Source organism: Pelophylax lessonae, assembly GCF_965119305.1.
Source record: "Pelophylax lessonae genome assembly, chromosome: 10".
Taxonomy (NCBI): domain Eukaryota; kingdom Metazoa; phylum Chordata; class Amphibia; order Anura; family Ranidae; genus Pelophylax; species Pelophylax lessonae.
Window position 1 is genome coordinate 221,244,564 of NC_138777.1, and position 16,702 is coordinate 221,261,265.

Below are 16,702 nucleotides of genomic sequence, written 5' to 3' on the forward strand. Positions count from 1 at the left end.
AAAAGACCACTGTAAATGTGGATGCCCTTAACCTTCTTTCCAAAGTGTTTATTGAGCAAACTATAGAAAAAAACAAAGTGACTGGCACCTAATCATTGTTGTACCCCACAGTAAGCCAAGGATTCACCCTTAGATATTAAATGTTAGCCTGTCATCCAAAGTTAACCTCACAGCTCACTTCTGCACCTTCCATCCACAGTTCAAGTCTACACCTTCCCTCCACTGTGCACCTCTCCCCTCCACAGCTTACCTCTGCCCCCTCCTGTCCACAGCTTACCTCTGCCCCCTCCTGTCCACTGCTCACGGCTGCACTGCCCATCCACAGCTCACCTATGCCCCCTCCTGTCCACAGCTCACCTCTGCACCTCCCATCCACACCTCACTTCTGCACCTCTTATCCACAGCTCACCTTTGCCTCCTCCTGTCCACAGCTCACTTCTACACTGCCCATCCACAGCTCACCTATGCCCCCCTTCTGTTCACAGCTCACCTCTGCACCTCCCATCAACAGCTCACTTCTGCACCTCCCATCCACAGCTCACCCCCATTCCCAGCTCACTTATGTACCACCCATCCACAGCTCACCTCTGCACCTCTCATCCACCGCTCACCTTTGCACTTTATTCCACAGCTCACCTCTGCACCTCCCATCCACAGCTCACATCTGCACCTCTCATCCACAGGTCACCTCTGCACCTCCCATCCACAGCTCACATCTGCACCTCTCATCCACAGGTCACCTATGCACCTCTCATCCACAGCTCACCTCTGCACCTCCCATCCACAGCTCACATCTGCACCTCTCATCCACAGCTCACCTCTGCACCTCCCATCCACAGCTCACATCTGCACCCTCTGTCCACAGCTTACCTCTGCCCCCTCCTGTCCATAGCTCACCTCTGCACCTCCCATGCATAGCTCACCTCTGGCCCCATCACTCTTTTGTCCTGGTGAGAATTGTCGCCAAGTCAAACAGACGGAAGTAATCTCACCAACAAGAGCACAAAGAGCAATACTAAACCAACTCCACTCAACCAAAAACGAAATATATATATATAAATGGTTATGGATGGAGATACACTTTATAAAGTCATTTCATTTGGGGAAGTACACATTCAGGACCAATGCTATATTTCTTTTAGGGAATTGTGCAATTTTGACACAAAAATGACCATGAAATAAAAGGATGATATCTTTGTGCTTCTTTGTGATTTGTCCCTATCGAGGCCATTAGATCAGCAACAGTCAGCTCTGGTTATTAGAAAATGACGCCAGCCATGCTCTTTACATATTTCTGTCAGGACAGGTTTGCTTTAAGGCTGAATTCGTCAGCAGGTGCGGATCTAGAAATACAAAAACTGCTGACTAAATACACATTAAAGCTGGAGCGTCTCCAAATGCTGAATTATTCCTGCTGCTATGACACGATGGGTGAGTGCAGGCGAGATGCCACTTAGACATAGAGGTCCCTTATGGCGGCGGTTCTACGCCGCGCTTCCCAACATGCTGAACAGAGAGCAGTGGTCTGTCTTCTTATTAGCAAATACATTGTTATTATTGTTCTTGTCACTGTTGTTACTATTCATATTATTTTTGGTGGTGTTATTATTATTATTATTGTAAATACTATTATTATTATTATTATTATTATTATTATTGTTGTTGTTGTTGGCAAACTTTGGTGCTTAAAATTCTACATAGGCGTTGCTTTAAACGCCTTTACAGGTCACCAGTTTAGAGTTACACAGGAGGTCAGGTGGTAGAATTATTGCTCTCACTCTGACATTCGTGCCAATATCTCACGTGTGGTGTGATCATCGTTCACATATGCATGCGGGCAGGGCATTTTTTTCAGCGGGAACTCGGTGGAATGCAGTTCTGGCACCTCCAGCACTGAATATATGTAATGGTAAGGGGTGCTGGGGTGTGCTGGAGAGAGTCTATTAATGCTGGCTGCTGGGGGTGGGGATCCATTGTTGCTGGAGGGGGGTCTGTTTTTGTAAAGCAGTCTATTGTTCCTGGTGTGGATCTATTGTTGCTTGGGGTCGCATTTGTTCCTGTAAGAGATCTACTGTTGAGGGAGGGGGTCTATTGTTGCTAGCTACTGGAGAGTCTATTGATGCTTGCTCCTTGAAGATCTTGTGTTGCTGCTGGGGTGGTATTATGTTGTGGGGGTCCATTGTTGCTGGGGGGGTCTATTGTTTCTGGGTAAATGTATTGCTGCTGGGGGGGCTATTGCTGCTGGCTGTGGGGGATCTATTTTACTACTTTTCTTGTTACCATTAACAAATTCTATACAAATGACTTAACCCCACAAAATAATGCTTGGCTCTGTATTCACTAAAAGGGGTGGTAATGGGGGGGAGTAGGGGGTGGGACCAAGGGACAGTGCTCAGAGGTGGGTAGGGGACAGAGACGTATGCGTTCGTATTTGCGTGTAAGCACAGGGGGGGCGGGAGTGCATTACATTTTTTTTTTTATTATTATGATTTATTTTATATCAAACTTTATTTTTTACACCTTTTTTTTTTTTGGGATTAACTTTATTGCTTTGACAAGGGATTTACAACATCCCTTGTGACAGCATGGGCCATGACAGGTTCTCTTTATGGAGGGATCTGGGGTCTATTAGACCCCAAATCTCTCCTCTGGCTTCCAATGCAGCCACAGATCGGTCTTTTCAGCTGCTTTCCTGGCTGCTAAAGGCCAGGTAAATAGAGAGGTGGAAACGGAAGTGACAACATAGTTTCCAGGGTCACAGGGAGAAAGGAACAACATCAGTTCCTCTCTCTCTGTTCAGTGCAGCCAATGCTGCTGGCCACATCGCTCCCGGGCTCCGCCATCAAACGGTAGAGCCCAGAAAAGGCAGCGGCATGAGTGGGTGGGACCCCCTTCTGCCACCCGCAGAAGTGATTGAGTGGCTTTTTAGCCACTCAAATCACTTTTGCTACAAAAAATCATTTTTTTAAATGTCAAACTTGCCAATTCAAGTCAATGGGGCGGAGTCGCTAACCACGAGCCAACCATATGGGCTGTGCACAAGTCCTATCAAAGATCACAGTTCAGCCTCCTGTATGCATGACAGCAGCTGTTTAGCCAGCTTCTGAAAAGTAATCTAGTGTGGATCACTTTTCAGAAGCTGTCAGTCTGTGAACCTAGCGGGTTTAACTGCTTTACGACCACCCACCGCAGTTGTACTGCGGCAGGCAGCCGCTCCTGCCCGAATCGCCATAACTATATGTCGGTCGCGCGCAGGAGACTGGGGAGTGAACGCGCGCCGCCGCCACCGCACTCCCGCCCCCACTCGGCAGCGGGGACTCCGATGCACGGGGCAGGTGGCTCCGATTGCCGCCTGACACCTGCGATTGCTTCCCGCTGAGAGAGAAGGACGGGCAGCTGTTGTAAACACATCTGACCGTTCTTCTCCCTGGAATGATCACAGAGCTCCTGGGATCCTTCTATATAGGATCACATGTCTCTATGGTCATTTCACAAGCCACGCCCCCCCCCCACAGTTAGAATCACTCCCCTAGGCTCACATTTAATGCCTTGATCACCCACAGTGTTAACAATGCATATTTTTAGCACTGATTACTGTAGTAATGTCACTGGTCCCCCCCAAAAGTGTCCAAAATGTCAGTTAGGGGTCCAATCTGTCTGCTGCAACCCCACTAAAAATCGCAGATCGCCCCCATTACAGGTAAAAAAAACCCAATAAAAATAACATAAATCTTTCCCGTAGTTAGTAGAAGTGATAACTTTTGTGCAACCCAATCAAAATCAAAAATATGTAGCAGAAAACAAACTGGCCTAAAATGTTAAAAAATTTTGATTTTTAAATTTTTTTTGGGAATGTTATATAGCAAAATATGGAAAATATTATTTACTTTTTCAGAATTGTCGCTCTTTTTTTGTTTATAAAAAAAATCGCAGAGGTGATCAAATACCACCAAAAGAAAGTTCTATTTGTGGGAAAAGAAGGACATCGATTTTATTTGGGTACAGCGTCGCACGACCGCACAATTGTCCATTAAAGTAACGCAGTGCCGAATCGCAAAATATAGCCTGGCCATTAAGGGGGAAAATCTTCCGGTCCAGAACTGGTTGAGAATCACAGCAAAAAATAAATTACCGGTAATTAAAATAGCGCCGCCTGTTAAACTTGCCAACCCAAGTCAATGGGGCCAAGCCACTAACCACGAGCCAACCATTTGGGCGGCGCACTAGTCCTATTCAAGATCACAGTTCAGCCTCCTGTATGCCTAACAGCAGCTATTTAGCCAGCTTCTGAAAAGCAATCTAGTGTGGATCACTTTTCAGAAGCTGTCCGTCTGTGAACCTAGCGGGTTTACTCACCAGTGGAAGAATGTAGCGAAACTACTTTTTTTTTTCTTTCTATATTTGAAAATATTTCATACAGTCCTAGTCAAGGTTCTCTCCTTTTTTATTCTTTTTAACAAGGGATGTGCACAATTCATTTCAGTTGGTTTGTGTTAGGAGGATATTTCTATGTAACTTTGTACTTTGTGTATTTTCTTCTCATGTCACGTTGTTGCTATACATTGTTACATTTGTATTCTGCTACAGGTGACATCAGGGATCACCTCTTTATGGATGGTATGAAAAATTTTCCATAAACATTGCTGCAGTATATACTGTTTTGTGATGCGCTTATTGTATATTACATACACTATATTACCAAAAGTATTGGGACGCCTGCCTTTACACACACATGGACTTTAATGGTATCCCAGTCTTAGTCCGTAGGGTTCAATATTGAGTTGGCCCACCCTTTGCAGCTATAACAGCTTCAACTCTTCTGGGAAGGCTGTCCACAAGGTTTAGGAGTGTGTCTATGGGAATGTTTGACCATTCTTCCAGAAGAGCATTTGGGAGGTCAGGCACTGATGTTGGAGAAAAGGCCTGGCTCACAGTCTGCGCTCTAATTCATCCCAATGGTGTCCTGTTGGGTTGAGGTCAGGACTCTGTGCAGGCCAGTTGAGTTTCTCCACCCCAAACTTGCTCACCCATGTCTTTATGGACCTTGCTTTGTGCACTGGTCCAAATCATTTGGTGGAGGGGGGATTAGGGTGTGGGGTTGTTTTTCAGGGGTTGGGCTTGGCCGCTCAGTTCCAGTAAAAGGAACTCTTAGTCGGAGCGACTTGTGTCGCTCCTATTAGAACGGTTCCTGTACCGAACAATGGGAGCGCGATGGACCGCGACTTGTCAGGCTGACAAGTCGCGGTCCAAGTCGGATCAGTGTGAATGGGCTCTCAAGGTGTCAGCATACCAAGACATTTTGGACAAGTTTATGCTCCCTACTTTGTTGTGGGAACAGTTTGGGGATGGCCCCTTCCTGTTCCAGCATGACTGCGCACCAATGCACAAAGCAAGGTCCATAAAGACATGGATGAGCGAGTTTGGGATGGAGGAACTTGACTGGCCTGCACAGAGTCCTGACCTCAACCTGATAGAACACCTTTGGGATGAATTAGATGGGAGACTGCAAGCCAGGCCTTCTCTTCCACATCAATGCCTGACCTCACAAATGTGCTGGTGTCAGCACATAAGGTGTCAGCATACCAAGACATTTTGGACAATTTCATGCTTCCAACTTTGTGGGAACAGTTTGGGGATGGCCCCTTCCTGTTCCAACATGACTGCGCACCAGTGCACAAAGCAAGGTCCATAAAGACATGGATGAGTGAGTTTACCCCCTGCTGCCCCCCAAACTCCTCCTTCCAACAAATATCCTCTCCCTCCCAATCTCCTTGTGATACCCTACCTCACATGATACCACAGTGCCCAGGGCAGCCGCCCCTCCTGCCTACCCCTTGCCCCAGCCCTGACTACTGAATTTCTGTCAATAGCTAAATCAACCAACATAAAATGGGTGGCATGGCAGGGGTGATGAATATTCTGGTAATGAAGGGTGTGCTTGTCCCCTTCACTAGTGACTGGCTTCCCACATACTAGAACCGGCCTTGTGTACCTAGGGACCTAGGAAGCTCGAGTACCTAGCCCGGAGTCACGAGAGAGAGAGAGATGTGAAGGGGGGCCCCGAGGGAGAACAACGATGGGGTTATGGAGAAGTGTGTTTCCTATGTCAGTTAGTAACATATGGAATATTGTCACTGGGAGCGAGATGACGGGACTGTTGAGTTAGTAAAGACAGGTACAAGCTACACAAGAAAGGCTGCACACCTAGAGAAGAGGTGATCTTCAACAAGTAGTTGTGTCTGTTGTATAGTAGTGTCAACGACAACAATATGACCATGGATTACAAAGTGCGGTGGTGCAGGTGCAGAATGTCCTTCACCTTCAGTCAAGTTGAGGTGATTCTGCACCTGTGCCACTGCCTAGTGATGCATGGTCCATGCTTAATGCAGAATCAGACATTGCCCTGTGCCGCCGCCGCTGCCTAGTAGCTGTTTGTTTATATTTCTCCGCTGGCCCTGAGTGAGTCATTCACGTGGTGGTGGTGGTACCGGTGCAGAAAGACTGAAGGCCAAGATCTGCTCAATCCTGTGGAACTTATTCAGGGCCAGAAGAGGGAGATGCAAATCTAAAAAAAAGTGTAGGCAGCGGCGGCTGTGCAGGTACAGAATGACCTACGTAGGCCTTCATTATTTAGACCTTGTCCCTGCACTGGTAGGCATGCAAAAGCAGCCCTGGTACATTTTGGTGCACTTTAGAATCATATTTTACTGATTCAGTTGAGTGGATAATGGAGGAATTGGATTGCATTGGACAGAGTCCTCTGTAGTTTGCAGGTCATGTAGGGGGTCACCTTGGCCTTTGTTCTCCAGGGGGGGTTCTAAAGTACCTTGTCCCTGCACTGGTAGGCAAATAAAAGCAGCCCTAGTACAGAGTCCTCTGTAGTTTTCGGCTTATATCGGGGGGCACACTTTGGACTATTTCCCCTTGGGTGCTAAAGGACCTTGTCCCTGCACTGGTAGGCATGCCAAAACAGCCCTGGTACAGAATCCTCTGTAGTTTGCAGTTCATGTAAGGGGACACCTTGGCCTTTTTACCTTGGGTGCTAAAGGACCTTGTCTCTGCACTGGTGGGCTTGCAAAAGCAGCCCTGGTGCATTTTGGTGCACTTTATGGTCACATTTTACTGATTCAGTTGAGTGGATAATGAAGGGATGGGATTGCATTGGAGAGAGTCCTCTGTAGTTTGCAGCTCATGTAGGGGGGCACCTTGGTCTTTGTGCCCTGGGGGGGGGGGGGGTGTTCTAAAGTACCTTGTCCCTGCACTGGTAGGCAAACAAAAGCAGCCCTAGTACAGAGTCCTCTGTAGTTTTCAGCTTATATTGGGGGGGGGGGGGCACACTTTGTACTTTTTCACCTTGGGTACTAAAGGACCGTGTCCCTGCACTGGTAAGCATGCCAAAACAGCCCTGATACAGAATCCTCTGTAGTTTGCAGTTCATGTAAGGGGGTTTCTTGGCCTTTTTACCTTGGGTGCTACAGGACCGTGTCCCTGAACTGGTAGGCATGCAAAAGCAGCCCTGGTACTTTTTGGTGCACTTTAGAATCATATTTTACTGATTCAGTTGAGTGGATAATGGAGGAATGGGATTGCATTGGACAGGGTCCTCTGTAGTTTGCAGCTCATGTAGGGGGGCACCTTGGCCTTTGTTCCCCAGGGGGGGGTTCTAAAGTACTTTGTCCCTGCACTGGTAGGCAAATAAAAGCAGCCCTAGTACAGAGTCCTCTGTAGTTTTCGGGTTATATCGGGGGGCACACTTTGGACTATTTCCCCTTGGGTGCTAAAGGACCTTGTACCTGCACTGGTAAGCATGCCAAAACAGCCCTGGTACAGAATCCTCTGTAGTTTGCAGTTCATGTAAGGGGACACCTTGGCCTTTTTACCTTGGGTGCTAAAGGACCTTGTCTCTGCACTGGTGGGCTTGCAAAAGCAGCCCTGGTGCATTTTGGTGCACTTTATGGTCACATTTTACTGATTCAGTTGAGTGGATAATGAAGGGATGGGATTGCATTGGAGAGAGTCCTCTGTAGTTTGCAGCTCATGTAGCGGGGCACCTTGGTCTTTGTGCCCTGGGGGGGGGGGGGGTTCTAAAGTACCTTGTCCCTGCACTGGTAGGCAAACAAAAGCAGCCCTAGTACAGAGTCCTCTGTAGTTTTCAGCTTATATTGGGGGGGGGGGGGGCACACTTTGGACTTTTTCACCTTGGGTACTAAAGGACCGTGTCCCTGCACTGGTAAGCATGCCAAAACAGCCCTGATACAGAATCCTCTGTAGTTTGCAGTTCATGTTAGGGGGTTTCTTGGCCTTTTTACCTTGGGTGCTACAGGACCGTGTCCCTGAACTGGTAGGCATGCAAAAGCAGCCCTGGTACTTTTTGGTGCACTTTAGAATCATATTTTACTGATTCAGTTAAGTGGATAATGAAGGGATGGAATTGCATTTTACAGATTCCTCTGTAGTTTGCAGCTTATGTTGGGGGGACACACTTTGGACTTTTTCACCCTGGGTGCTAAAGGACCTTGTCCCTGCACTGGTAAGTATGCCAAAACAGCCATGGCACATTTTGGTGCACTTTAGAATCACATTTTACTGATCCAATTGAGTGGATAGTGAAGTGATGGGATTGCAATGTGCAGTCCTTAGTAATTTGCAGCTCATGTAGGGGGCACTTTTGGCTTTTTGCCCCCGGGGGATTCCAAAATACCTTGTCCCTGCACTAGCATGCATACAAAAGCAGCCCTAATACAAGAGTCCTCTGTAGTTTTCAGCTCATTGGGGGAGGGGGGGGGGGAGGTTCACTTTGGTCTTTTTTGCCTTGAATGTTAAAGAACCTTGTCCTTGCAGTGGTAAGCATGCCAAAACAGCCCTGGTGCAGAATCCTCTCTAATTTGCAGTTCATGTAGGGGGCACCTTTTTACCTTGGGTGCTAAAGGACCCTGTCCATAGGCATGCGCACAGGGTGTGCTAGGTGTGCGTGGGCACACCCTAATCATCCCATGTGACGCAGAACAGGGTTTTCTAAAAAAAAAAAATAAAAAAAAAAAAATTGTAAAAAGTAATAAAAAATAAAATAATACAAATAGAAACTACTGATACTGTCCACTTACCTACTGACACTAATATCTGCCCTACTGACACTGTCACATGCACACACATGCATATGTGTTTGAGCTTTGGGATGCACACCCTAATGCAATAGACTGTGCAGCCCTGTCCCTACACTGGTAGGTATGCAAAAGCAGCCCTGGTACTTTTGATGGTCACATTTTCCAGTTATGTGATGAATGCAGTTTTGGGATTGCAGCTTACAGAGCCCTGTGTGATGATGCAAGAAGTGACTAGCCCAAGCAGACCATCTCAGCTGAGCTTTTGCAGCAATGGCCCTGATTATTTTAACATGTTGGCAGCCTTGCCTCTGAATCCAGCAGCAAGCCAACCTGTGATTACTTGGTAGCAGTGCGCCCCCTATCTGCCACAGAAAGACTCTGCCTGCATTTTCCTCCAGCATCAGCATCTGCTGTGCTCTCTCTGTAGCATCCTCTCTGTGACTCTACATCCACTGAGGAACCCAAAATCCAAATCCAGGGATAAGGAGGGAGGGCACCCCATGTAGGAAGCCTTGTGTGTTGAGTTCAATGATCAGGCCATGTAAACTCTACAGAGGAACAGGTTGATCTGCTATCCCCCCCTTACCTCCCCCATTACTGCTGGCTCCAGCACCATCCAGCAAGCCTGTTCCATCTCACTGCATAGGGCAGGGGAGGGGTGTAGAGGGGAAAGCTGGCTACAGCGCTGACTGCTAACTTTGCAGAAAGGAGGGAAGCTGCGACTGCAAGCCACCGTCTTCCTGAAATAGAACAAATAAAAGCAGCCCTGCCAGCAGACTGGACCTGGAAGGATGCTAGCCCCGGCTCCTGTCGTCCCCTGCAAATCTTGGAGCCTCTCCTCTCTCGCAGACACCAATGCAATCCTGGTCTATCTTCAGACTGCATGGCAGAGCTGAAAGGTGAGCAATCTCTTCTGTCTGCTGCGGACACACTTCTAGGGGCACCTGCCCCCCCCTCCAAAAAAAAATCCTTCATCCTCCATCTGTCCTTATCCTTGGCTCGTGCTGGCTGCAGAAAATCTCTCCTTCAAGCCCCCCGATTCAGTGCAGCAGGCTAAGGGGGGGGGGGGTGCAGAAATGAAGTCATAGCCTTTGCAATATGACGAGTAGACCCCCTTCCCAACTTCATTATTCCACTGCCGCCAGGCTGGGACCTAATTATCGCCTGTATTAACCCCACAGGTAGGTTACCACGTAGAACTTTCGCCTATTTTTCTCACAGGCTGTTTTATTTTGCAACCTAGGAGGGTAGCAACATCGGCACACAGGTTGCTTGTGCAATAAAAGCTTCTTTGCCCCCCCCAAAAAAAAAAACCCATCACGTAGGAGTTTCTGTCGCAGCTTTGTAATTGTATAATTCAGCTAGAATGTAAAGAGAGGAGCTTATTTATGTTGCATCTCATTATTATTTTTTTTCTTAAGGGGGGGGCATGTGCTTTGGAAACAGAACCCCCCCTCCCCTTTCCCCCCTTCAGAAGGGCTCAGCTCAACGAGCCAATGATTTTTGTTTAAGTGCAATCACTTTTAAATGGCACGCACTTGCTTGCAGGGTGATGTGCATTTCTTGCCTCCCGACAAAGCCAATAGTTGGGTTTCGTAGACTCAATAAAAAGGGGCTTTTTTTTTCTTTTTCTTAAATCCCCCATTGTTGCCAAAAATGCATTCAACCCCCCCCCCCCCCTGTGCATTGATTTAGGAGATGAGCCCCATGTCATCTAAAGGCTTGCACAATCGCTTTTAAATGGCATGCAGTTGCTTGCAGGGTGATGTGCATTTGTTGCCTCCCGACAAAGCCAATAGTTGGGTTTCGTAGACTCAATAAAAAAGGGGCTTTTTTTTTATTTTTCTTAAATCCCCCATTGTTGCCAAAAATGCATTCAACCCCCCTGTGCATTGATTTAGGAGATGAGCCCCATGTCATCTAAAGGCTTGCACAATCGCTTTTAAATGGCACGCAGTTACTTGCAGGGTGATGTGCATTTGTTGCCTTCCGACAAAGCCAATAGTTGGGTTTCATAGCCTCAATAAAAAAAGGCTTTTTTTTTATTTTCCTTAATTCCCCCATTGTTGCCAAAAATGCATTCAACCCCCCTGTGCATTGATTTAGGAGAGGAGCCCTATGTCATCTAAAGGCTTGCACAATCGTCTCTGTATTGCCCCCCTCCCCCCTATAAAAAAGAGAGAGAGGGGTTGTGGATTGACCTGCATTATACCATCTTCAAACCAAGAGGTGGATGGTGGGGATCTTGTTAAAGTCTGGCCCTGCAGGGGTTAAACATACGTGCCCTCTCAATCCCTCCCCCCTCCTCCTTCTCCCAGTGAAGTGGGGGACTGGGAAGACACATGAACTGGGCACAGATGAGCATTTTTTTTCTTTTTTTGGCTCGTAAAGTGGAGGCTCGTTTTAAGCTCACTTTGATTATTTAAAAAAAAAAAAAAGAAGCCCCAATGACTTGTAGATCATCGGTTGGGGAGGGGGGAGATCTGTCTTTTCCAAGCCGGATGGAATCCTGATGTCGTTTCTTTTAGGTTGATCGTTCTTTGTGGATTTATATATATTTTTTTTTGTGGATTGTAAAAAAAAAAAAAAATTTTGGTTTGCTTTCAGATCTGCCCATTTTCTCGCCCGGGACCCAAGCAGGAGAACGTGTAGAAGGGTATATCGGATAAACCAAAAAAATCACCTCTTCTTGCGTCTCCTCTACGGGGAAAGATCCTGGTCAAAAAAAAAAAAAACAGCAAGAGATCGACTGATTCACTGATGTGGAGTGACATGAAGCCCGCTTGTTGACTCAGTAGGTCTTCTGTACTGCAAGGCTCAATCTTGAAATGGGTTTTTCGATGGTGCATCTTGTCCTTCTGGCTTTTGGATAGCCCAAAAAAATATACATATACTGTAGAAATTTGGAGATTTTAGGATTGGGTTCTTGCTCTGGGATCCCAAGCTGATCTAGAAGGAGACCTGACCAGCTTCAATGTGGATGTTATAACTGGTTTTTCTAAAAAAAAAGGGATCACATTGGGGGTGATCTGCATTTGGTAAAGGGGGGGGAAATATTACCTTTACCTCTATCAGCACCTTCTGCATTTTCTCCACCTTGACCATGGGATTGAAATTCTCCTAGTTGGCTCGTTGGAATTCACCTGTGAAATTCGCCTGTTTGCTCTTTTTTTTTTTTTGCCATAAACTGACATGTATGAGATGGAAAAACAAGGTTTATTTAGTGCTCTTTGTTACTTGATGCTGAATTCCCCTCTTCTATTTAGTGCACACGGTAAGTACCAACACTACGTTGTCTAATATAGACCTTTACGTTCCAGCCAGTCTGTTCTGATGTAATCGTCCCCCCCTAGATCTCCCCCGTTCTTTTGTTGGGTCCTGCAGCATTTTTTAGGGACATTCAGCATTACAGGTGCAGATTTAAATCTCTCTCGCTCTTTGCATTAGGAAGACAAGAATTAGAATTTCAAATGAGAGTTTTGAGCAATGTAGAGAACAATATAACATCTGCACAGGAAGCGTGCTGTAAAAATCTGCTTGAAATGTATACATGAGCATTGGTTATATTCCAAAGATGATAGATGGAGGAGAGGTGGGTGCTGGTAGAATATTTGGGATTTAAAGGGAGGTTCCTTAGGCAGACAGGCATAGTTTTGGGGGAATATATCAGTGCTTGCTTGCACGTACATATAGGGTTGTATACAGTGATGTGTTTAAAACATATGGTGCAATGTGTCTATGACCGAGAAAGTAGGACCATGTTGGTGGAGGCACCTTCATAGTGGTGTGTGGCTTCCAATTATGTATGCAATGGAGACTTTTTTGCTCTAAAAATTGGCTTTTAAATTAGGTCCTTATGGCAGGCTGGCAGCAGTAGGAATTGGGAACCCAATTTGGACACTTTCTGGGGGTCTCAGAATTGTGGTGTGTGGCTTCCAATTATGTATGCAATGGAGACCTTTTGCTCTAAAGATTGGCTTTTAAATGAGGTCCTTATGGCAGGCTGGCAGCAGTAGGAATTGGGAACCCAATTTGGACACTTCCTGGGGGTCTCAGAATTAAGAAGGGGCATTTCTCCTATCTTACAGTGATGTGTTTAAAACATATGGTGCATTGTGCCTATGACCGAGAAAGTAGGACCATGTTGGTGGAGGCACCTTCATAGTGGTGTGTGGCTTCCAAATGTATGCAATGGAGACTTTTTTGCTCTAAAAATTGGCTTTTAAATGAGGTCCTTATGGCAGGCTGACAGCAGTAGGAATTGGGAACCCAATTTGGACACTTTCTGGGGGTCTCAGAATTGTGGTGTGTGGCTTCCAATTATGTATGCAATAGAGACTTTTTGCTCTAAAAATTGGCTTTTAAATGAGGTCCTTTTGGCAGGCTGGCAGCAGTAGGAATTGGGAACCCAATTTGGACACTTCCTGGGGGTCTCAGAATTAAGAAGGGGCATTTCTCCTATCTTACAGTGATGAGTCTAAAACATATGGTGCAATGTGCCTATGACTGAGAAACTAGGACCATGTTGGTGAATTCACCTTCATAGTGGTGTGTGGCTTCCAATTATGTATGCAATAGAGACTTTTTGCTCTAAAAATTGGCTTTTAAATTAGGTCCTTATGGCAGGCTGGCAGCAGTAGGAATTGGGAACCCAATTTGGACACTTTCTGGGGGTGTCAGAATTAAGAAGGGGCATTTTCTCCTATCTTAGGCAGGGTTGTATACAGTGATGTGTTTAAAACATATGGTGCAATGTGCCTATGACTGAGAAAGTAGGACCATGTTGGTGGAGGCACCTTCATAGTGGTGTTTGGCTTCCAATTATGTATGCAATGGAGACTTTTTTGCTCTAAAAATTGGCTTTTAAATGAGGTCCCTATGGCAGGCTGACAGCAGTAGGAATTGGGAACCCCATATCGACACTTTCTGGGGGTGTCAGAATTAAGAAGGGGCATTTTCTCCTATCTTAAGTAGGGTTTTATACAGTGATATGTTTAAAACATATGGTGCAATGTGCCTATGACCGAGAAAGTAGGACCATGTTGGTGGAGGCACCTTCATAGTGGTGTGTGGCTTCCAATGTATGCAATGAAGACTTTTTTGCTCCAAAAAGTGTTTTTTAAATGAAGTCCTTATGGCAGGCTGGCAGCAGTAGGAATTGGGAACCCAATTTCAACACTTTCTGGGGTCTCAGAATTAAGAAGGGGCATTTGTTCCTATCTTAGGCAGGAATATTGTCCTCTGTAGACCATTGGAGTGGGATGCTAACACAGTATTTCTTGACTTTTTAATCCACTAGAGTCTAATTTAACCAAACGCTGCAGACCCAGGGGTAAAACCTGATCAGATTAAGGCAGAGCGGTCTAATCTTGTCTATTAATCTGTGCTGTTAACCACCACCATGTAATTCTATCTCCCACTCTCAGCGACGTTTACTGAAGTCCCCAAAGATGTGACAGTGAGGGAGGGAGAGGATATAGAGATGCCTTGTGCTTTTCGAGCCAGCGGATCCACGTCCTTTTCTTTGGAGATCCAATGGTGGTACATCAGAGAGGTGACAAGGGACACAACCTTGGAACTAGCAATGACCGCCCCCGGGAGCAGAAGCAAGGTAATGACTACTGTGTCCATGCAACGTTATGCTATGTACAGTGAGATGCTTGATTGACAGGCGCCCCTGCATTCTACTGGCTGCTCATGGCCACTGTTGCACGCAGCCAATAGGAATTGAGTTCAAACTTAACAATGAGTCACCAGCAGATATCAAGACACAATCAAAAGGTTTTAGTCCTCCCAGAATGGAGGGAGAGGGGGGGTTGCATTAAATCTCCCCATAAATTGAGACTCTAATGAGGCCGTGCAAAGAGCAGTGGTGATGTGCCAAAAACAGTAAACCACAAGCCAATAGGGTTTCACCTTTCACCAGTTAGGGCTACAAAGCTATTTGTTGATTGGTGGCTATGGGTTATCGCAATTTGAATATTACCTTGTAACAGACATCAAACAATTTTGGTCCTCCTGGAGTGGAGGGAATGGGTTGCATTAAACCTCCCTAGGGGACCATGCAAAGGATCAGTGGTGATGTACCAAAGACAGCAATCCTAAAGCAGCCAATAGGATTTCAGCTTTCACCAAATAGGGCCACAATAGAAATTGTTGATTGGCTGCTATGGGCTAAAACACAAATATTACTGGGTAATATTAAATCTCCCCATACATTGAGACTCTAATGAGGCCATGCAAAGAGCAGTGGTGATGTGCCAAAAACAGTAAACCACAAGCCAATAAGGTTTCAGCTTTCACCAGTTAGGGCTACAAAGCTACTTGTTGATTGGTGGCTATGGGTTATAGCAATTTGAATATTACCTTGTAACAGACATCAAACACTTTTGGTCCTCCTGGAGTGGAGGGAATGGGTTGCATTAAACCTCCCTAGGGGACCATGCAAAGGATCAGTGGTGATTTACCAAAGACCGCAATCCTAAAGCAGCCAATAGGATTTCAGCTTTCACCAAATAGGGCCAAAATACAAATTTTTGATTGGCTGCTATGGGCTAAAACACAAATATTACTGGGTAACAGTAATCACAATCAAAATATTTTAGTCCCCCTTGAACCTTCCTAGAAATTGAAGTTCAGACCATGCAAAGAGCAGTATTGATGTACCAAAAACTGTAATCCCAAAGCAGCCAATGGGAATTCAGCTTTTGCCAGTTAGAGCTAAGAAGCTTATTGTTGATTGGCTGCTATAGGCAATTTTGGATATTGCTTTACCTTGATAGAAGATTTGTGTCCAAAAAACAATAGAATGTAGTATCCCTCAGCAACCAATCAGATTTGATTTTTACTCAGTTCACATTAGCTGGATCAGGCAAACAGGAATGGTATTGTGATGTGCAGAATGAGCTAGGGCAACCAATTGAATGTCTGATCACTGAGAAGCTAATTGTGACCGGTTGGTTGGTGAGTTGGTTGGTTGGTTGATTGATTGATTGATTGATTCGCTGGTTGGTTGATTGGTTGGTTGGTTGGGTGGCTGGTGGGGGTTTCAGCATGGTACATGTTATTTTTAAGCTAAAACAGATTACTCATTTTATGTCCTCTGTACCCCCCCCCCCTATTCTTCAAATCTAAATCAATTCCGGAAAATTCTTCCCCCACACTTCCTCAGGCCAGCCTCCCAGTTTGGCAATTAGTTATTTAAATAGAAGTAAATAGATATTGACAAGCAGGATTACTGAGCTCAATGGATGCCAGGCAGGGCAGCCGCATGAGCACAACGGCTTTCCTCTGTCTCCCCCCCACCACCCCCCCCCCCCCCCCGGCTGCCAAAATCCATCGCACAGGATGAGTCGCTCCGCTGAGTTTTCCTCGCTGTAAATGGACAATTTGCTATTTTGGAGATGGAAGTCAATTGACCCCTTTTTAATACGGGACAGTACTCCGCCACAGCAATAATTCAAGTTTATGTAATTTGGCTCGTCTTCCCAGAAGGATCAGCTGGCCAAGTGATTTCAGCAGCTGCTGCTGAATATATATATATACATACATATATATATATATGGCTACACATATTGCTGTATTACAAATTACATGAT

General features: G+C 45.8%; 1 protein-coding gene across 2 annotated transcripts in view; it reads left to right on the forward strand.

Moving 5' to 3' along the window:
* The first annotated feature begins 9,565 nt into the window (after positions 1–9,565).
* The window catches only part of VSTM2B (V-set and transmembrane domain containing 2B), a 112,257-nt gene continuing 105,120 nt past the window's right edge, over positions 9,566–16,702 (forward strand). The window contains exons 1-3 of one of the 2 annotated variants that reach the window (XM_082269827.1): positions 9,566–10,003; positions 11,712–12,378; positions 14,531–14,715. In XM_082269827.1, the coding sequence (XP_082125953.1) occupies positions 12,297–12,378; positions 14,531–14,715 (267 nt within the window). In that variant the 5' untranslated portion in view covers positions 9,566–10,003; positions 11,712–12,296. Of the gene's footprint in view, positions 10,004–10,267; positions 10,286–11,711; positions 12,379–14,530; positions 14,716–16,702 lie in introns of those variants that run through there. The other variant, XM_082269828.1, reaches the window with a different exon arrangement.